At 44.2% G+C, this 21,729-nt stretch overlaps 1 protein-coding gene across 2 annotated transcripts; it reads left to right on the forward strand.

Annotated features, from left to right (window-relative positions):
• Positions 4,427 to 8,050, forward strand: LOC8062663 (probable E3 ubiquitin-protein ligase RHY1A). Of its 2 annotated transcripts, none has more exons than XM_021461853.1 (2): positions 4,427 to 5,029; positions 7,206 to 8,050. In XM_021461853.1, exons 1-2 carry the CDS (start codon positions 4,785 to 4,787, stop codon positions 7,630 to 7,632), a joined length of 672 nt encoding a protein of 223 aa, XP_021317528.1. In that variant the 5' UTR covers positions 4,427 to 4,784; the 3' UTR covers positions 7,633 to 8,050. The 2 variants fall into 2 exon arrangements, with proteins under 2 accessions (XP_021317528.1, XP_002449753.1); XM_002449708.2 differs by lacking the exon at positions 4,427 to 5,029 and adding an exon at positions 5,036 to 6,282.

A 21,729-nucleotide genomic window follows, 5' to 3' on the forward strand; every position in this document is an offset into this window, starting at 1 on the left:
AAAACAACTTCTCCTATCTCATCAAAATGATTAAATGTATGTATTGCTCTTTTTTTCTCTTTTACCTTTTGTTTTTTCATCCTTAATTATCCAAACAACCGACAAAAAATTAATTGTGATAAAATAATATGATTTATTTTTCTCTAGAATGGCAAATACCATTAACATTTTAACAATAATACCACACGGTGCAACATGGTCAGGTCATGGGAATTTTCCAGTTCCTTGCCATGACTTTCTTGTTTGGATCTCATGTGGTCATAAAGTCTCGAACTGTCCCATAAATAAAAATACATCTAGGATTTAAAAAGTTTCCCATAATATGTGTCATATAGGTCTTATAGGCTACTGTGGACACAACGCATTGCTAGTTCGTGTGGGTCCGAGAACGAAAAAAAAAACAACGGAGCCTCCTAGAAGCGCCTGTGATTCATCCTATTTTCCCAAAAAAATTTACGAAATTTTTCAGATTCCTCATCACATCAAATCTTGCGGCACATGCATAGAGCATTAAATATAGATAAAAAATTAACTAATTATACAATTCACATGTAATTTACGAAACAAATCTTTTGAGCCTAGTTAGTCCATGTTAGACAATATTTATCAAATAAAAACGAAAATACTACGGTGCCCATTTTGCAAATTTTGTTGCAACTAAACAAGACCTTGTTTGTGTGCGGGGCAAAAAAAAAACAAAAAAAGGAACTTAGGCCTTGTTTAGTTGCAAAAAATTTGAAGATTCTCAGTCACATCGAATCTTGCGGCATATGCATGGAGAATTAAATTTAGATAAAAACAAAAACTAATTACACAGTTTGCCTGTAAATCGCGAGATGAATCTTTTGACCTAATTAGTCTATATGATTATACAATATTTGCTACAAAGAAACAAAAGTGCTACAGTACCCAAAATCTAAAATTTTTGCCAACGAAACAAGGCCTTAGTTCCCAAAAAAATTGCAAAATTTTTCAGTCTCTCTATCACATTGAATTTCGCAGCTCGTGCATGGAGCATTAAATATAGGTAAAAAAATAACTAATTACACAGTTTATATGAAATTTGCGAGACGAATTTTTTGAGGCTATGATTGAATAATATTTATCAAATATAAACAAAAGTGGTACGTTCACATTTTGCAAATTTTTTTGTAAATAAACAAGGCCTCATAGAAAAAGACAAAAAAAAATCAACGGAGCCACCTCCCACCTGCATCCATCAAGAAGCGCCCGTGACCAGTCCTGCACTCATGCGGTCCACTCGTTTGCATCCGCATCTCCTCCGCCGCACCATCCACTCGTTCATCTTCCCTTCCCCACCCAGCTCACATCCCGTACAGCAGGAGAGCTCGATCCTTCTGCTTCCTAATAACCAGAGCAGTTCCCCTATGTGTGCATGGCGAGAGGGACTGGGATCCATCGCCGTAGCCGTCGGATGCCTCATGCTGGCAAGATGTGTGCTATTAGGGGCGCTGTAATGGAGCCCCATGGCGACTTGGCGAGGGTGTACTCAAGGCCGAGGGCCACGGAATCCGCAAGCGTAACCGTGGTGGAAGCCTCGGCCAAGTAATCAAGGCAGGTAGCGCCGACTCTGACGTCCACAAGCCAAGCAACGCCGATTCACTTAGGGAGGACTGGATCTATGTGTGCACAGAGGAAGCCTCCACCTGGTGCTGCGCCTAGAGGGGGCAAGCCGGCCTCCTCGTTGTCGCACCCAGCCATGCCCCGCCCCTAGCACTCGCACTTGTCTGCATCCTTCCCGCGCCGCCGCCGCACCTCCTCCATCCACGTCGAGGACTCCATCGCTAAGGTGGAGGTGGGTGTAGATTTGATTTTCCCAATTACTTTATTTGGGCATCCGATTGTTGGATTCCCGTGTTGAGAACGATTTAGACTTCGGCAGGTCTGTGGACTTCAAACAGACGGACGTTATTCCGAGCGACAGAAGATCGGCGTGACCGATGTGAGCGGCAGAAAAAAAATTTGGCAGACTGAAATTTTCACAATTTAGTAGTAGGGATAGATATATTGTGAAACTATAATTTTTTTAAAACATGGTTGGTTAAATATTGTAAAGTTTGACTTAGGACAAACTAAATGTGACACCTATAAAAAACCAGAGGGAGTACATAGAATTAATTCTATTTCAAGACAGATGTATTAGTATAATAAATAAGAGATTATGACAAACTGCTTACAACCACCTGTATAGTCCACTGAAGTTGATTTCACATATGACGTCCAACAATATATTCCACCGCTAGCTCCTCTCCATGCAAGTGGACTAAGATTTCTTCCTAGGAATTGAAGGAATATAAAAAAAAAACACTACTATCAAGCCGCACTATGCTATCCCATTAATCAATGGAGGAACTAAGTCGCACTACGGAAGCCGATAGTCCCACATATCGCCCTCATGCCGGCCTCAGAAAAAAAAAAGAAGAACGATAAGATTTAAGAGAGGGACACACAATGAGAGAGACATCATTAACCACACCGGGTCGAGATGTGGACGTCACCAAATCAACAAGTCGATCAACATGAATACGAGGGCTCTTCAAACCATGGACAACGGCATACGCGATAGGTCGTATTTACATCTAGAAAACACGCTGTTTTAGTGTTAATTTTATTACAAGCAAGACCAGCGTATGGTGTTTTGTACAAGTCTGAAACGTCCCTTGTCGGTTAGTTTTCTTTGCCGAATTCTTTAAATTAAAACCGGCCACTTGGCGGTAGCCATTAGGCCAGTCTCAATGCATAGTTTTATGGTACAGTTACCAAGACTATAAACTAGGTAACCGAGCCATATAAGTTTTATAGGGATGAAACTTCTCTCTCATGTGATAAAACTCCTTCATTTAATGACTATGCCAAGTCAATAATTTTGCTTATGTGGCATCCTATTTAATGTACATGACACTTTCATAAAACATGCATTGAGACTAGCCTTAGGGATATCAACCCGTGACAATGGTTGTTGCGCTGTTTTCGAAATGCCTTGCGCCTCGCGTCTCGAGTTTTTTGGACTTGTTTGGCTATGCTTTTGTCGCGTCTGACGAGACGCACGGGGCCCACAGGAGCTTCCTAGGAAGCTTCGCTGCTTGGACCGTTTTGCCCTTGGGATTTGGGGCTAGGGTTGCTACTGCGAGTATACATGGCCATGTGGGCCCGTGACCTGATGACCCGGGGATTTGGTCCAGCCCGAGCACGTATGACACTGTGGCCACCGGGCCTGGGCCGGCCCATCCCGAGAGACCAGGCCGTGTCTGAGCCGTCACCCAAGCACACGGCATGGCACGAGCATGGCCCGTTTCAACGGTTGGTCCGATAGCATCTCAGGTGTAGTTATAACTTGTATATATGTTATGTTAATTATTATATTGGTGAAAATGAATGATAAAAATTTGAGCATTTGGTGAAAAATATTGATAAAAATGAGCTGTTGTCGGTTTGATGGGCCATGGGCCACACGGCACGAAAACCGGCTCGTGGGCCGAAGGCTAGGTATGAAGCCTGTAGAGGCATGGCCCGCTAGACACGACGGCATGTAGCGGCTCGGCAATCTGTAGCACGGCATGACACGGCATGACATTGGGCTAGCCCGCCACGGCCCGTTGGACATCTCTAACTGCGAGTGGCCTATCGGGATATGGTGTACTCCCTCCGTCCCAAAAAAAATGTCGTTTTGGGTTTTTGTGCCACAACTTTGACTCAATTTGTAGAAAATGTGTATAATATTTATATCTCTAAATAAATTTATTAAAAAAACTAGACTTAAAGATCTTTTCAATGATACTAATTATGTACAATAAATATTAATATTTTTTACTATATATTTAGTTAAAGTTATTTTTCGAGAAGCGTAAACGACACTTTTTTTGAGACGGAGGGAGAACTATCCATCTGGCTTCAGCGCGCTGCAAGCTGCACGGGTGCACGGCCCGGTTGATATAGATCTTGAGCAGTGCAAAGCTGTTTGGTTGAGAGTGGCGAAATAAGGGGTGGCCTTGGCACGGTGTTGAATTTTGATCGTTCTCTAGAGATGAACGGGGAAGGCCCGGCAAGGTAAGTAAGCTCTGTTTGATATATATGGTGGATGATATGATGAGGTTAGAAATGCCTTGGTACGTGCGTTAATTGATTCCTACACGTGCATGTTACACGAGCGAGGAACATGCATGCATAGAGGTAGAGCACTCACTTGGGGTACGATTTCAACTGTTTCCAAGATAACTGCCGTTGCGTACCCCCAGTGCCAACGCGTGAGATCAAATCACGGTGCTCCGCTCGCGCTAAGGCCGGCAGGTGCCGAATGCCAAATCTCCTCGTCGCTGTCGCCGTCGCCGTCGCCGTCGCCGTCGCCGCGCTTGCCTCCTCGTCGTCATCAGAGGGTGCTCCGATCCGGTAATTTCGCGAGCATATACCCACTTCCGGGCTTTGGAAATCGGCTCGCGCTTTCCTCGTACCTTCCTCCGCCGTCGCCGTCGCCGCGGATCGTCTTCGGCCCCGGCCAGTATATATAACCAAAAACTAAGTCCACCCACCCGGAGATTAATTAGTACAACTTTCGCCGCAACAGCGCGCACACACACACAGCAACCAAGCACCAGAGCGGCCGCTACCGCACGCACCGCCACCGCCGCCGATCGAGGTAGGAGAGAGAGCACCTGAGCCTCCACTGTCGCGGCAAGCAGCAGAAGAGGAGGAGGACGACGAAGCGGGGGCAGGGAGGGGGCCGGGAGGAACATCCAGGAGCGCGCGAGTAGTGAAGGACGACGACGATGCTTCCGGGCGTGGGGCTCACGCGGCTCTCGCGGCGGCGGCGCGTGCACTACCACGGCGGCGACGTGGCGTCGTCGGCGGGCGCGGGGGAGCACCACGCCCACCACCACCACCACCACTACGACGCGCACGCCCACCACGCGGCGCCGCCCACGGGCGTGGCGGGGCCCGCGCTCGCGGCGCGCATCCGGCTCGAGGAGAAGCTGCGCGGCGCCGCGCTGCCGTCCACGTCGCCGGGGTCCAGGTCGGTTGCCTCTCTCCCTCCCTCCGGCCATCTGCTTCCTCCCATGTTTTGCATGCACGAGCACGACTCCGTTGGGAAGATGACTGAGCGATGATCCAAAGATCAAATGATTGCACGCGAAGACACAGTTCTGTCAGTGTTCCCCTGTTTCACCTGACAAAAATCAGCTAAACCACAGGCCGGCCGTGTGTCATTACGATTCATTCACCAATCACCATGCTCTCTTAGCAGATGCATTGGGCTCCATACCAAAAGGCTGAAAAATTTCGTGACAGAAAATAATATTTATTTATTTATTTATTGTGAAAGATAAACAGAATTGAATGACAATTAGATTCAACCGGTAATCACGTGGACGATGCATGGAATCTTGCATGTGCTGTGTGGCCTGGCCTTTTTCGCTCACGAAAAGGAAAGCTGGGTCAAAAGAAAAAGGCAAGGCGGAGAGTATCTTGCCATGTGATGACTGATGAGAATGAAAAAAAAAACACTTTGGATCTGTTTCGACTTTCGATCACAAGCATCGCAAACACTTTGGTAAAAATTTCGCCGCGTCAGGAATAGCAAAGCATATCCCCCCCTAGGCCTGCCGGCTTTGGAAACCGCCTCGCGCTTTCCTCCTACCTTCCTTCCTTCCCGTTCCAGTCCAGCACGCCGCGCCGCTCCACGTCGTCGTCGCCGCGGATCGTCTTCCACCTCTCCCTCTCTCTCCACCCGCACCTTTCCCCGCCAGTATATATAACCAACCCAAGCTCAGGTCACCCCAGAGATTAGAAAATTTCGCCGCAACAACACACACACCAGAGCCGGCCGCTAATATACCGCACGCGGCGGCGCACCGCGAGCGCCAACACCGAGGTAGGTAGAAGGGGGGGGGGGGGGGGGGCACGAGAGGGGTGGAGCCGAGCGAGTCGGCCAGCCAAGGACCTCCACCGTCGCTGCCCGCAAGCAGCAGAAGAGGAGGGAGAAGAGCCAGCCAGCCCAGGACCGAGGTAGCCAAGGACGATGCTTCCGGGCGTGGAGCTCGCGCGGCGGCGGCGCGTGCACTACCACCGCGACGTGGCGCCGTCGTCGTCGTCGTCGGCGGCGGCGGTGGGCGCTGGGGAGCACCACTACTACGCGCACGCCCACCACGCGGCGACCACCACGGGCGTCGTGCCGGGGCCCGCGCTCGCGGCGCGCATCCGGCTCGAGGAGAAGCTGCGTGGCGCCGCGCTGCCGCCGTCGACCTCGACCTCGACCTCGCCGTCCAGGTCGGTTGCCTACTTGCCTCTCCCTCCCTGACTCCCTCCCTCTGCTTCCTGCCCCTGCGTTTGCTTCCGTTGGGAAGAAAGAAGACGAGTGACTGATGAGCGATGATGATCCAAAGATCAAAACGATTGATTGGACAGCACAGCAGCAAAAGATTCAAGATCGCCGGCCCGTTTTGGTCAGTTCCCTGTTTTTCACAGAAAACAAAAATCAGCTATAAACCAGATCGTGTGTCATAATAATTCCATGATATGCTTGGCGGAGAGAGGGCATTGGGCTGACAGTGACATCCCTTGTGTTGTGGGCCACGCGGTTTCTTGATCTTGAATCTAAATCCGGAGAGTCGGCTTCCCTTCTCTGTTTGATTGCTGTCTCAACTCTGAATTATTGCGTGATCCATCCCAATTTCCCATGATACAAAAATTCTAGATGCTGTATTATTATTATGCTACTAGTAATTGCAATTGCATCTGGCAAGTCGACGATGGAATCTTTTCATGCGCAGTGTGGTCTGCCTTTTTTCCGCTCCTAATGAAAGAGAAAAGCTGACACAACAACAACAACAACAAAAAAAAAACAGAGAGTATGTTGCCATGTGATGAGAAAAACACTTTGGATCTGTTTCGAGTAACAAGGAAAATTGGTTAGATGATTCAGCACCCCCCAAGGCCAAGTCAGAGTACGAAAACGTCAGCAAGAACCAACCGTCGTTGACTGGAAACTGCCTGCTGCTCGGACATCCATTTCCATATTTTTCCCCCTTCTGTTTTCTTCAAAAACGCGTTCGGCATGAGTCGTGATCTTGGAAATCCGTAACAAACATCAGAGAATTACCAAACCTCACGCTTGTTGTCTTTTTGAATTTGAGTTGTGTGTGTGATTGTGCCCTAATTAACAACCAGCGCCTGAATCAAAACGCATGCAGGTGGAGCAGGCTGATGCGCGACGGCAGATCGACCCCGAGGCAGCCTCAGAGTCAGAGTCAGAGCACCAGGCGGCGAGACGACCAGCTGGACGCCGTCCCGGCGACCAGCGCCGAGCCGGAGCCCAGGCGGGCGGTGGCGCGTCCCGGCCCAGCGGCCGTGCTGCAGGCAGCGGCGGATACGGCGGCGTCGACGACGACGCGGCAGCGGCGGCGGCGGGCGGAGCTGACGCGGACGCTGTCCAAGGTGGACGTGTGCGCGGTGTGCCTGGACGAGGTCCGGGACCGGGAGGACCGGCGGGTGACGCGGCTGCCGTGCTCCCACAAGTACCACTCCGAGTGCGTCCTCCCGTGGCTCGCCATCCACCCGGACTGCCCCTGCTGCCGCGCGCTCGTGCCGTCCGCCGACACGCTCGTCCACCAACTCTAAGCTGTTGTTGTTGGCGGTGGCCTGTCGCTGCTGCTGCTGCCCCCCTCGCGGTCGTCGCGGCTGGTGCCGCCGTGCCGATCCACATCCACGCCATGGGTCTCTCGTCGATCTGTTGTTTTCCGCTTGTTTTTCACGAATGTGTTTGTTTGTAGTATGTGTTTGGTACTGGTACTAGTAGGCCGCAGCTAGCTGCAAACCTGCTTGTAGCATAGACAAGAGTTTTTTTTTTTTTTTGTTAATAGATGGCTTGGTAGCTAGTAGCTAGTAGCATAGAGCATAGGGACTGTGTAGACGAGCTCTAGACATCTGGCGCTGTGTTGTGTTTTGTACTATTCAAATCAGGAAATCCATGTGAATTGCACGAGCTGTGGTAAGTGATATGGTTGAAATTTTGCATACGCGGAAAAAGGTTTCACGATTTTCTTGGAGGATTTGCTAAATTTTAGGTGTCCGAAAATTTTTAGGCGATAGTTATTGCATAAATTTTATAAAAAAAATTATAGTTTTAGTTCGTTTCAATTTCTGTACAAGCAATCTGTAATTTTTTTCGGTTTCGAGAATGAAAGATCAGTTAGACAACAAAACCACAAGCCTAACAAAATCTAATATATGTTGGTATAAAGATAATTTAAAAATTGATAATTATTTTCTATTGTTAGACAGACAAAAATTTAATATGTTATAACACAATGACAAATAAAAAATTGCAAAAGTAATAATTTACTTGCATTAATATAGTATATTGCCTAAAATCATCTTAAAGTTTCAGACACCTGAAATATAGGAGAAGTGTTTTTTTTACGGTTCAGATGTCATTCCTCCTCCTGTAGGCTGTGTGCTGTTCCATGATTTGTTACGCCTCAACTACTAACAAATGCCGTCCTCCTGGAGTGATATTTGTGTGTTTTCTTGTCCACTTCTTTTTCCCTGATTGGCGTGCAAATGACAGTTTTGACAAGTCGTCTAGGGGAAAAAATTGAAAGAACTAGAGGCCACATAAAAACCTAAAGATGTACTAGTGTTAAACAAACACACACAAATTTTTTTACTATCAAACTATGGAATTATACAATTTTTTTGTGCAGACACGTGCTATGTATCAAGACATAACTTATAATTTGAAATTTGTCTAAAAAAATTTATAATTTGTAATAGAGGGAATTTTATTTGGGCACACGTGCCATGTATCAAGACATGACTTATAATCTGAAATTTGTCTTGAAAAACTTAGAATTTAAAATGAAAGGTACTCTTTTTTTTCTAATTTCGAAATCAAAGCTACTAGTAGTCACTACTCCCGTGTCTGCTTTTATTGAAAGCATCATGCATAAATACTTACAATATTACTATAATCAGAAATATGCGTGTGGCCATGTCGTAGCGGACGACGTGGCCACGGCGACGGCACCGGGCACGTTCGTCATCATGTCCCACTTGCCCATCGCCGATGAGGGCCAGGAGCGCCACACCGTGCATTAGACCTGCCCAGTCACTGTCGACGAAAGCTGGTCGGCAGTCTACCTTGGGGTATACCCACGGTAGTAGTTTATCGGTAGACGGTGCGCAAACTACGAACTCGATGGTGACGCAAGACACGGACAAGCTTTTTATCCAGGTTCGGCCGCCGAGTTGGCGTAATACCTACGTCCTGCGTCTGGTTGTATTGATTTGTGTTGAGAGAATCGTATGTCCTAGGGGGGTCCCTTGCCTCTCCTTATATAGTCTGAAGGGCAGGGTTACAGATCTGGAAACTAATCCTAGTCGGTTACAATTGCCATGGATAATTCGATATCAATTCCTATTCTAACCGACTAGAATCCTGCTTGATCTCCACATCTTGTTTCCTTGCGCGAAACTCCAGGTTGTCGGATCAAGCCTTGAACTCGTCTCGTAATGGGCCAAGCCTCCTGGCCGAAGTCTAGCCGTAAGGGTATAGGGGTCTATCCCCCCACAGCTAGTCCCCGAGCACCATGTATTGTGATGTAACACGCCGTCTTGAGCTTCTTCGATCAGTGAGACTTGACGTCTTCAATAAGTGGGAAAGTCGCCCAAACAGTTGCAACGGTTCTTTGACCAACTCAAAAGACAGTTGATCAACATTGACATCGAAGAAGCGGGTTGTTCGAAGAATGCATGGTGCTCTAAATTAAAAAAGATTTCTTTCCTGGTGAAGTGTGCCCACTTTACTTTTTTGAAAGGTATAAACATAAAAAAAGCAAGCATATTCACCGCAAGGTGAAGTGTGCCCACTTAGTCCCCGAGCCTGGTAGTAGGTGACGTAGGCACGTGGTGCCAGGGTCAAAAGAAAATTCCCCAAAGTAGTTTTGAGACTGAGATGCATCGCTAGATGCATCGTACCGATGTAGTCCCCGAGCTTGCTGGAAGGCGAAGTATGAGCCTTGTAGCAAGGTCTAAAAAATTGAATTTACCAGTCCCCGAGCATATCATGCTCGTATGCAATTGAATAGACTAATCGACCAGTCCCCGAGTATAGAACACTCGGTGGTCGGTACAGTCTCCGAATTCTCAAATTGGTGGGCTGGTCGACCAGTCCCCGAGCGTATAGTGCTCGGTGGTCGGTGCAGTCCCCAAGCTCGTAAATTGGTGAGCTGGTCGACCAGTCCCCGAGCGTATAGTGCTCGGTGGTCGGCACAGTCCCCGAGCACGGCGTAGGGACCGGTGGACAAGTCCCCGAGCGTGGTTGGGAACGTAAACGTGCTCGGTGGTCGGCACAGTCTTCGAGCATAGCATAGAGAGTAGTCGACAAGTCCCCGAGCGTGGTTGGGAACGTAAACGTGCTCGGTGGTCGGAGCAGTCCCCGGGCACAGCGTAGGGAATAGTCGACGAGTCCCCGAGCGTAGCTTGTCGACTGGGCCAAACCCCTGAAAAATAAATATAAAGAATAGGTAGTACATGATGTATAAATAAACTTTAGATAAAAATCAGTACTGAGATAAGTTTTAGATTTTTTGTTATAAAATTAGCACAAGTAGTTAATTCATCCTAGAGCTTGTACCAGCTCTGGTCTAGCCAACAATCAGCATGAGGTGCGGAACCTAGACACGTGTGGGATTGCCAGCCTCGCCAGAGAGCTACTGCCGATCTAAAATATGGTTATGGGCCTTGGTCTAGATGCATCATTTAGGGAGAAATGAACACTGCATATTTAAGGTGTAGGAAGGGGCTTACAGTGCTTTTGTCTATATGCATTCTTTGGTCTTCAGTCCACAAAAACGAATAATATACCACTACCGGAATCCGCATCTTTGCCGAGTGTTAAATACTTTGCCGAGTGTTTATTTTTGAGCACTCGGCAAAGAAGACTCTTTGCCGAGTGTATTCTTTTGACACTCGGCAAAGAGCTTCTTTGCCGAGTGTCAAAAACTAAACACTCGCAAAGAAAATTTTAAATCGAATTTTGAAGCCCTAAACGAATTCAAATCAAAAAGTTTTTAACTACAAAGTTGTATAACTTCTCAAGATCTACAACATTTATTTTGATCATTTCTTCATTTGACAAAGCAAAAATAAATTTGTTTACAAATTTTACATCTCTCTCTTATAGTTTATGAAATTACAAGAGAGATATATAAGATTTTAGAAAAATATTAGAATCGCCATGTCGGATAAATATATGACAAAATAACCAAAATAAACTCTGTAGATCTTGAGAAATTATGAAATTTTGTATTTGGCAACTTTTTCATTTGAGTTCATCTTGTCATGCAAAACCGCGTTTTTAATTGAAAATTTTAAAATTTGAACTTTTTAAACAACCTCAGATGGAAAAGATCTCTAAATAAACTTTGTAGATCTCAAAAAGTTATGAAACTTTGTAGTTGACAACTTTTTGTTTTGGAATCATCTTGTCATGCAAAAACTACGTTTGAATTTCTTAAATTTAAAATTCAAAATTTGTAAACGACCTCGGATGGAGAAACTCACTAAATAAAAATTATAGATCCTAAAAAGTTATGAAACTTTGTAGTTGACAACTTTTTGATTTGAAATCATTTAGAACCTTAAATAATCATTTTACACATAATTTGGTATAATATTTGAGAAACCGAAATGCAATATAAGCACAAGTCATAGTGTGGTGCAGTGGTTAAGAGCGAGTACGCGCGAGCGAGAGGTCCCATGAACCGCAAAGATGCAAAAAATTCCAGAACTTGGTTGGCAAGAAGAGGCCGGTGGGCGTTGGCCTCCTGAAAAAAAAGATTTTTTTCTCTTTTATTTCGGATTTTTTTTCTCTTTTATTTCGGATTTTTTCGTTTTTATCTTTGCCGAGTGTCGATACTCGGCAAAAGCCTTTGCTGAGTACCCGAAAAATAGCACTCGGCAAAGGCTGCTTTGCCGGCTGAAATTTTGCCGTATGGCCTTTGCCGAGTGTGACACTCGGCAAAGGTTTTGCCGAGTGTTTTTAGGCCTTTGCCGAGTGCCACAGACACTCGGCAAAACATGGGTGTCCCGTAGTAATAATACCCTTTTTTTTTGCAGGAATATTCTTGCCCGTCATCTTGCCCTTGTCGCTTGCCAGAGAGTCAGATGGTTGATGTCATGACTCTTACTTCACTTGAAGAGGTGATAATCTGCTCCCATTCAAAATCTTACGGAGAATTGGAATTTGTGCAAAAGCTATCCAAATGCAATGCCACAAGCCTAAAAAAGTTGGTCACTGTCCATGATAATGAGAGGTTCCGTGTTCATGTGGAAAGCAATGAGGTAACCGAGATCCGCACCTTGTATCCACCGAATGTTAAAGTGGAATTCTATGTTATTTGACAAGGTAAGCGGGTGCCTTTTAGATTGAAGGCCCATGAAAAAAACTAATGTAATAGTTTTTATTTACTGGTTTCTGTACTCGTGTGCCTATTTTGACTAAGGCCTTGTTTAGTTCCTACTATGAAAAGTTTTTAAGTAACTATAGCACTTTTATTTGTATTTGACAATTATTGTCCAATCATGGACTAACTAGCAGGCTCAAAAGATTCATCTCGCAAATTATTGACAAACTGTGCAGTTAGTTATTTTTTTATTTATATTTAATGTTCCATGCATATGACGTAAGATTTGATGTGATGGAAAATCTTGAAAAAGTTTTTGAATTTCAATTGTAACTAAACAAGGCCTAAGAATGTTTCAAGGGTTATCAAAATAGGACAGACGGTAGGTGGTAGTGGAGCTCTATAGTGAGCTCTGTGGGGATGATTGGCGATGGTGCAGCAGATTGGCACTGTGGAGTGGTTTGCTGGATGCGGGTTGAGCTTATATGGTCCTGTGTTAATTAGAAGAAATCGGAGTCGGGGCTAGGGAGATCGGGTCGACGGTGGTGGCCTCAGTCGCTGCTGCGGCGTTTGGTGGTTGCTCTGGAGCGAGGGAGGTCCAAGAAGATGGTGGAGATCAAGGGCGAGAAATCTATGAGTAAGACCTTGTTTAGATGCGAAATTTTTTTGGATTTCGCTACTGTAGCACTTTCGTTTGTTTGTGATAAATATTGTTCAATTATGGACTAAGTAGGATCAAAAGATTCGTTTCACGATTTACAGGTAAACTGTGCTATTAGTTTTTATTTTTTTTTTCTATATTTAATGCTTTATGCATTTGTTGAAAGATTCGATGTGACGGAGAATCTTGAAAACTTTTTGGTTTTTAGGGTGAACTAAACAAGGCCTAAGCGTATGTATGCTAATTTGGAAATCGAAAGCAGATAACAATCTATTACAACACATGGACACTTTTGATGCTACATAAATAAATTTGCAAAAAAAAATGCTCTCTGCAATGGCACAGAAATCATGAATTTCTGCAATGGCACTACCCAATCGGAAATAAGGCCCAACGAAAGGCATGAAGCCCTCATATCAGTTGTTCCTTCTGGTGCACTTCTGGCGCGGCCTCGTCTCTTCGACAGCGTCGCTGCAGCTAGCGTTTCAATCCTAAACCCAACCCAAACCTGAACGCTCTCCAACCAATGCAATGCAATGCAATGCAATAGAATCCACTACGATGGGTGAAGATGAGCTAGCGCCGCTGCATCTCCGGCGAGGACCGCATCGATCAGGCGCCCTCCCCGACGAGCTGCAGCCTGCAGCAGCGGAGCACGTGTGGTGGGCGAGCTCTATCTCCATGTGCCTCAGATCAGTTGTTCCTCGTCCTCGTCGATCCGGCAGTGTTCGAGCTGCCCCCCGCGTGTGAACGAGCGAAATGAATCGAGCTCTCTCTTCAATATGGATATAAAATAAGGCCCTTTCACTAGTAAAACTATTTTTTTAATAATAGCTTTATGAGCAACTTCCTAAATGAAGCGTACTTTGGAAAAAAGTGTTTGGTAAAATAGCTTTACTAACTACTTCTTGCATAGATAGGAGAAAGAAATAAGGGTGAGAGCTGCAATAAACTACTTCTTTCAGCTTCATCTCACACATATTTTGGTGAGAGAAGAAGAAAAATAGCTTCATTCATGAAGCTGTTTTGGAAATAAGTGTTTGGCAAAAAAAAACAGCTCACAACAATTTATGAAGTTGTTGTGAACTGTACCAAACAAGACATAAATGTGACGTCGTCCCTGAACATATGCCGCGTCCGCATGGATGGCAGCGATCTAGCTTAGAGCAAGTATTATAGTGGGCTGTAAGCTGGCTAAATGCTGAGGTGGAGGAGAGAAGAGAGGAGAGAGGGGAGAAGCAGGCTGTAACCTTACAGCCAGCTTAGGCACAGGAACCAAAAAATTTTGTGAAAGAGACAAGTGGACCATATATTAATAGTGAATAGCTCATTATTGTATGAGTGGACTGTAAGAATGCTACAAGAAACCTTACAGCCAGCAAGTAGGCTGTATTATTAAACTTGCTCTTATATTACTGCCTTGTGTGCACGCATGCAGTGCCCGTGCTTGAAGGACCTGAATCTTTCCATTCAGCTGATCGATCGCCTTGTCTGATGTCTCCGCCGTCCGCCCGCCAGCAGGTCATGCCCCAGTAGTGTGCCGCGGCCTAGCTAAGGGTCGCTGCCGAGCAGAGAGGACCGGCCACCGCCCAAGGCGCAGTCGAGAGCTAGCACTGCCTAGAAAAGGCACGGATTTGGGGTTCGTTGAGAAGGGCGTCTAGGCTTTGCCCCGGGGCTTCACGCCTTTGAAGTTCCAACACAGCATGAACTGGATACAAGGATGTCCACAATCTTGTTTGGCTCAAAAGTATATGCATCCCGTGGTTTCATGAACAACTTTGGTGTGCATGCGCTTGCGATGCATTTTATGGAATGTTTATGCATATATTTGTTACTATATGTCGTGCTTCCACGTTCAAAAATTAATATATTTTTATTTTATAAAATTATGACAACCTTAAATCATAAGAAATATTGCTCTAAGGCTCTGTTTAGATTGTAGATGAAAAATTTTTGGGTGTCACATCGGTTATGTCGAAAGGATGTCGGGAGGGTTTTTAGACGCTAATAAAAAAACAAATTACATAACTCGTCTGGAAACTGCAAGACAAATCTATTAAGCATAATTAATCTATCATCAGCACATGTGGGTTACTGTAGCACTTAATGCTAATTATAGACTAACTAGGCTTAAAAGATTTGTCTCGCGATTTTGAACCTAACTGTGTAATTAGTTTATTTTTTATCTACATTTAATATTCCATGCATGTGTTTAAAGATTCGATGGGATGGATGAAAAAATTTTGAGTGGTGAACTAAACAGGGCCTAAATTAGACACAGACAAACTAAATTCTGCACCGATTCATTTTTCAACTATTGGTAAAATGGTCATTTTTTTGGTTGACTTAACACCGTTAAGTCTCTAAACTAGGAATGGCTGGCCTTGTTTACTTCCACCCAAAATCCAAAATCTTTTCAAGATTCCCCGTCACATCGAATCTTTAGACGTATGCATGGAGTATTAAATATAAACGAAATTAAAAACTAATTGCACAGTTTGATCGAAATTTACGAGACGAATCTTTTGAGCCTAGTTAGTCCATGATTAGATAATAATTATCACAAACAAACAAAAGTGCTACAGTATACCGAAAAAATTTCGGCAAGGAACTAAACAAGGCCTGTATAAGGAATTGAGGATAGGTTTTGGACCAACAAGAGGTAAGTTCATAACAGAAAGGGCAAAGAAAGGAAGCTGGACTATTCTTTATTTTTTTTGAGAAAATCCCTTATTTAGCATCACAAGATAAAAAAGTGGTTTCTTATTTAACATTTAAAGATATTTTTTTAATATAGAAATGATTTCGTTTTTAATGCTCAATATAGCGCTTCCACAAGTTCTGTTGTGCTTGTTGTACACTTGAGTGACGGACCTAAATACCCTTAACTATACTCGCACGATCATTTGCCAGCTCAATGTAACAATAGGGGTAAAACGGTCTGTTTGAATGGAAAGTTAACGGTGTAAATGGGCAGCAGTGAAAGCAATGCCATTTTGGATACGGACCAATGCTATATTATTGGAAAAAAATATTTTAAGTACTAGACAAGGAACCTATTTTATTTTCCGTTGCGAGCATCTCCAACAACTTTGTAAAATTGAGTTGCTAAATCTTGTGGTTTAGCAAGTTGCTATTTTATTTAGCAAGTGGAAAAAAAACTATCTCTCCAACAATTTGCTATTCCAACTTGATAAACTTCAAAAAGAGGCCCACCAGGGAGCAAATTCCACTCGGCAACGACGATTCACCTCCTGTTCTCAAGCAGCAGCTTCAGGCATGTACCAGGCCATCATCAGTTTGCAGCGTCACGCAGTACCGTCAGCAGCAGCCATCCCAAGCAGCAGCTTCACGTTGATTTCAAATAAATCTCATACATAAATCTCAAATAAATCTGGACAGTAGCATGCAAACCAGTAGCTTCACGTTGATCTCAAATAAATCTGGACAGTAACATGAACTTAAACTAGGATAAATAAGAGATGACATGAACTAAACTTAATTTTCAGCATGCCTTGCAAAAATCTTATTCTGTATAATCTCAATCCAGTGACGCTGCATCGGGTTGAGGGTAGTCGTGTCCGCTAACATAATTTCTTTTTCTTCTTTCATCAAGTCGGCTTCAGCTTTTTTTTTGTCTCATTTTCCACCCGCTTCTTCTCTAGCCTTCTCTATCTCTAGTGTAGCCATGAACCTTTCCTCTTTGGCCTTCTCCTTTTCCTTGTCGAAAGCCTCCTTCTTTGACCACATCTTGTCCAAAGCGGCCATGCAAGCCTCAGCACCTCCTCGCCTTAGATTTTCTTTTACCTGTACATGAATTCAAGAATCAATTCTAACCAAATACATAAAAGAAATAATATATATATGCTATCATGCACATTAAGTTTGTACCTTCTTTATCCCATCTGACCTCTTTCCTCCCTTTGTACCTGCTTTCATTTTTTTCCTCATAGTAAGCGTGAACTCTTCCCCAAAATGTGGTACGCGATTGATAAGCCCCATTGAGGGGATCCTTGCTAACAGCCAACCATCCCAAGCAAACAACTTCATCCTCCTTCCAACGAAAATTTTTGGACCTCCTTCCTCCCTTCGTACCACTGCGGCTGCCCTGCACTTCCTCAACACGAGTACTGTCTTGAGTGTTTGGAATTTGCATCTCATCTAAACCAGCAACATGAGCCCCTTCTACATTGAGAATGTCGGACAAGAAATCTGCATCTTCTCCTTCCATCCTAACTGGAATGACAGAATACTATAAATGACAAGATTATGGTCAAGCAATGAGTACTAGCAGAATACCGTGAACAAAGAAATCTAAAAAATAATTGCAAAATAATTTACAGAAAAATATAAGTGACAAGAATCCGATCATGACAGGGAACAAAGCACTTCCTGAACATGAGTACTATACTTCCATGAACAAGATTATGGTCAAGCAATTGCAAAAGAATTCCCCGGACATTGATCTGAAACTAACTAAACTTAGCACTGGCAGGATTACGTACAGGCTAAACCAATTGTTCAGTTTCAGTTTCACCCAGCCATTGCCCCCCATATCTGTTGGGTAATCCAGCCGACAGGAGATTAATCCCGTCACACGAACAGTATACGACAATCCAGTTGCAAGATCGAGAACAGCATATATATTTATAAAACTGAAGCCGTGCTGTCTGGCGACGACCTACCCTAGCCCTACGGCGAGTACACGAGCACAAGCCCTACGGCGAGTATACAACAATAATCCAGTTCCAGTTCCAAGTTGAACCAGACAGCGAGTACGAGCATGTACCCGGCGGCTTCACGTCGAGGCGAGCTACGATGCCCTGGCGGCTTCACGTCGAGGCGGCTTCAGGTCGAACAGAGCAGCGCCCGGAAGAGGAGAGGTCGCCGATCTAATTTGCAGATGGAAGTGGGGATCGTTCTTTATCGCGAGGGATAGGAGGGGGAAGAGTTTCACGCGCGCGGGAGAGGACAGCTCGCGCGGGACGAGGCCAGCGACGGAGAATTTTCGCGATAGGAACTCGGCAATGCGTGCGTATACATACGCGTGCGGCTCGGCTGGATGGCAAGTTTCAATAAATAGCAAGTTGTTTTAAAAAGTTGTTGGAGATGAAATTTTGTGGTTTTGCCAAATCTTTTAGGATAGCAAGTTGTTTTACAAAGTTGTTGGAGATGCTCTACACAAAACAGCTGTTTTGCCAAGTGCCGCAGCCACTTGGCAAAAGCACTAATGCACTTGGCAAAGGCTGTGCCAAGTGCTAAACCCTCAGCAAAATTTTTGTCGATAAAGGGTTATTTGCCGGGTGTTTTTTATCGGGCACTCGGCAAAAGACTTTACCAAGTCTCTCCGAAAGCCCTCAGCTTAGAAAAGTTACCATGACAATGACTTTCTAACTAACGGTTGCTTTGTCAAGTGTCCTTCGAGAAGGCACTCGGCAAAGAAATTTTTTTTCCAAAATTCTTTGCCGAGTGCTCTACCCGAAGACACTCGGCAAAGAAATTAACTGTTTTTTTAAAAATTCTTTGCCGAGTGTCCTGCCTGGAGGCACTCGGCAAAGAAATTAATTTTCTTTTTGAAAATTCTTTGCCGAGTGTCCAACCTGGAGGCACTCGGGATTTTTTTTTTTGAAAATTCTTTGCCGAGTGCACAGCCTGGAGGCACTCGATAAAGAAATTATTTTTTTTGAAAATTCTTTGCTGAGTGCAAATGGTGGGCAAATGGTCACTTTGCCGAGTGTAATTTTCCCGGCACTCGGCAAAGTGACCAGAACCGACCAATTTTTTTTACATTTTCCCACGACAAACACAATACATCACATATATTTCACATCCTTCAAAGATATCTCATATTCATTACATAAATCTCACATCCATCACATAAATTTCATTCGCATCACATAAATCTCACATCCATCACATAAATATCATGCACATCACATAAATCTCACATCTAAACAAATCCACAAGTACAAATCCACAAGTTCATCACAAGTCCATCTAAACAAATCCACAAGTCCATCACAAGTCCAAATAACTAACACAAGTGCATCATACGTTCATCACCAACCGAACAAACAAATGCAAAGAGAACTACCCGGCTCCACAAGGTCCCCACTATGACTGTGGTGTACCATGACCTGGATCATTAGAGGGTCTGATAGGTGGATTATTCGAACCGACAGATGGAGGCTGTACAAAAGAGAAGACATTGCATGTGTCAAACAAAAAATCCATTAGGCTCCATGTAGTATTGTGGTTTGATCCTAAGCAATTAGCAACAAACTTAAACACTCATACTCATACTTACAGGAATACTGTGCGCGGGAGGTGGAGGTGGAGGTATAGCGAATAGCGAAGGTGGCGCAGCTTGATCCGTATGTTGCCCAAGAGATTGCATGTACTGGAGAATCTCTGCCATCTACTGTTGCTGCCGATGCAGCCTCCATAGCCTCTATCCTCTGTCGATCAGCCTCCCGCTAGGCCTCTAAAGCCTGGACCTGGGCCTGCAACATTTCACCATAATATTTTAATAGTTCAAAGCTGTCACACCCTGACTTTTAAAATAAGACCAGAGTCGTCATATGTGTGTCCAGGAAGTCCACACATACAACAAAGAATAGAAATATCATAAACAATGTTATATATAGCGGAAAACATATTTATATTAACACTTACAAACATCAGAGTACGCGGAAACAATAGCTAAAACTTCTTAGGCTCCATTCTTCTCAGGGACGGTTGACTGGGGGCTTCGTACGCCAAGCACTTCTGATAAGCTTCTAGAAAAAAACTCCATAGCATCTCTATCCTTCTTCTGAGCAGCACTTTACTACACACTGGGGGTGTGGGGGAAATAGCAAGGGTGAGTTCATGTCGAACTCAGCAAGCACAGACGGAAAGTAATGACATGCAAAGCTTAAAACAAGGTAAAGCTGACTTGGTTTGACTGCGGTAGCATTTTAGTTGATCACTTTTAATTATGACTATTATTAGAACAACCTATTACTAATTATGAGTAGCATAAACCCAACCCTTAATTAGTGTAAGTAGTAATTAGCATCTTTTTAAATGACTATCCTAATAATTATAGTAGTCCAGGGATTAACCCCAATTATTAACACAGGATAGCAATCCTGCCAACACGGAATAGCCATTCCGCCAAAACACGAGGTAACAACCTCGCCAAGTTCCATCTCCAAGTATCCAGTGAATCCAATTTGCTCATCAAGTGAGGGTCTGGACCGCTCGTGACCGTGAGCACGGCTGATATATCAGTTTTACACTCTGCAGAGGTGTGCACGTTCACTCCAAGTCGTGATTCCCATTTGCCCGGGGTCATAACTCCCCAAAACACTGCCAAGGTGAGCAGGGAGGGTCTCACTACGAGACCTTTCACAGGGTCCAACTAATAGGATGCCACTCGCAAGTTTTCGCCGGGGCGCTCGACAGTCGATACCCATAGCCATGGCGTACCGATCAACCGACAACTTAATATTCATTACCCAAGTTACTTCCTCACGCCTACCCGGAAAGTAACACCCTACTAGTGGAGGTCCTGCTAATTAGTTAAGCTAGAGCCATATAGCTTGGAGCTGCACTGTATGTCCCAGGGGGCCGCTCCCTGACTAAGTCCTTACGGAGAGCAGAGACGGGTACGCCCGGCAAACCGGACCACCAACAGTACCCGCTCCCCCTGTCACCACCATCATCACGATGCTCGTAAGCATCCAACATCGCCATCACCGCAGTGACCAAAGGTTCATCACAGTTTAAGCATCAAGTTGAGTTGAGATTATTACTTGTTTAGGCATGTGTATAAGATGAGTAGAGCAGCTAAGCAAACCTAGTATAGCCTAGACTACCCATAAACATAACCCCAGGTGAACAAGGAATGGTAAGTAATGCTAGTCATGTCCTTAGAGTTTGCATTCATTGGACACATGCATATAAAGTAAATGACATTAATGAGTAGGTTCAAAATGATCAAATGGTGTCTGCACTTGCCTTTATTCCCAGTGTATATCTGCTCAGAATTCTTTGGCTTCTTTCTTCTGATCTCCAACTTCTGCTTCGACCGTCGGTCCTCAGCTCCTAATCTTCACTGTTGACGAACCACGCTTCTACTCGTAGCAACCAAGCAACACAAACAGAAAAACAAACAATCACAACTAAGAACTAACAACCATCAAAAGAAAAGCTTAGAAAGAGCGCACTAAACGACACGGCTTGATGCTACGATCGAGACAACGCAAGAACGATTGAGAACGGAGCTATAGTTAAATGGACACGACTTTCGAGGCTTACAAAATAACAGAGAACATATACTATACGTTTATTGTATTTTATTTGATGAAATAAAATGATAGACATTTAAGAGAAATGTCATAAAATAGAGTTAAACAAATCGTAATTATCAAAGACGAAGTATAGTTCTAGTCATATTCTATTTATAAATAAAAAGGTATATATATCATTTAAGTCATTTAAACATTTATGATTTAGGAAACATAAAGCAAGTGAGAGCAGCTAATCGAATCATGACATGCTTCCATTTATACTAAACAAGTTATAATTAATAAAGAATCCTTTAAATTAATATTAATAATGTTAGCATTTATTTATTTCTAAATTATAAACATAAGTTACTTT

This window comes from Sorghum bicolor, chromosome 5 (assembly GCF_000003195.3).
Source record: "Sorghum bicolor cultivar BTx623 chromosome 5, Sorghum_bicolor_NCBIv3, whole genome shotgun sequence".
Lineage (NCBI taxonomy): Eukaryota > Viridiplantae > Streptophyta > Magnoliopsida > Poales > Poaceae > Sorghum > Sorghum bicolor.

Coding starts and splice junctions, on each gene's coding strand:
- LOC8062663 (XM_002449708.2), top strand. CDS start 6,035: ATGCTTCCGGGCGTGGAGCTCGCGCGGCGGCGGCGCGTGCACTACCAC. Junction 6,283..7,205: donor ACCTCGACCTCGCCGTCCAG/GTCGGTTGCCTA, acceptor AAACGCATGCAG/GTGGAGCAGGCTGATGCGCG.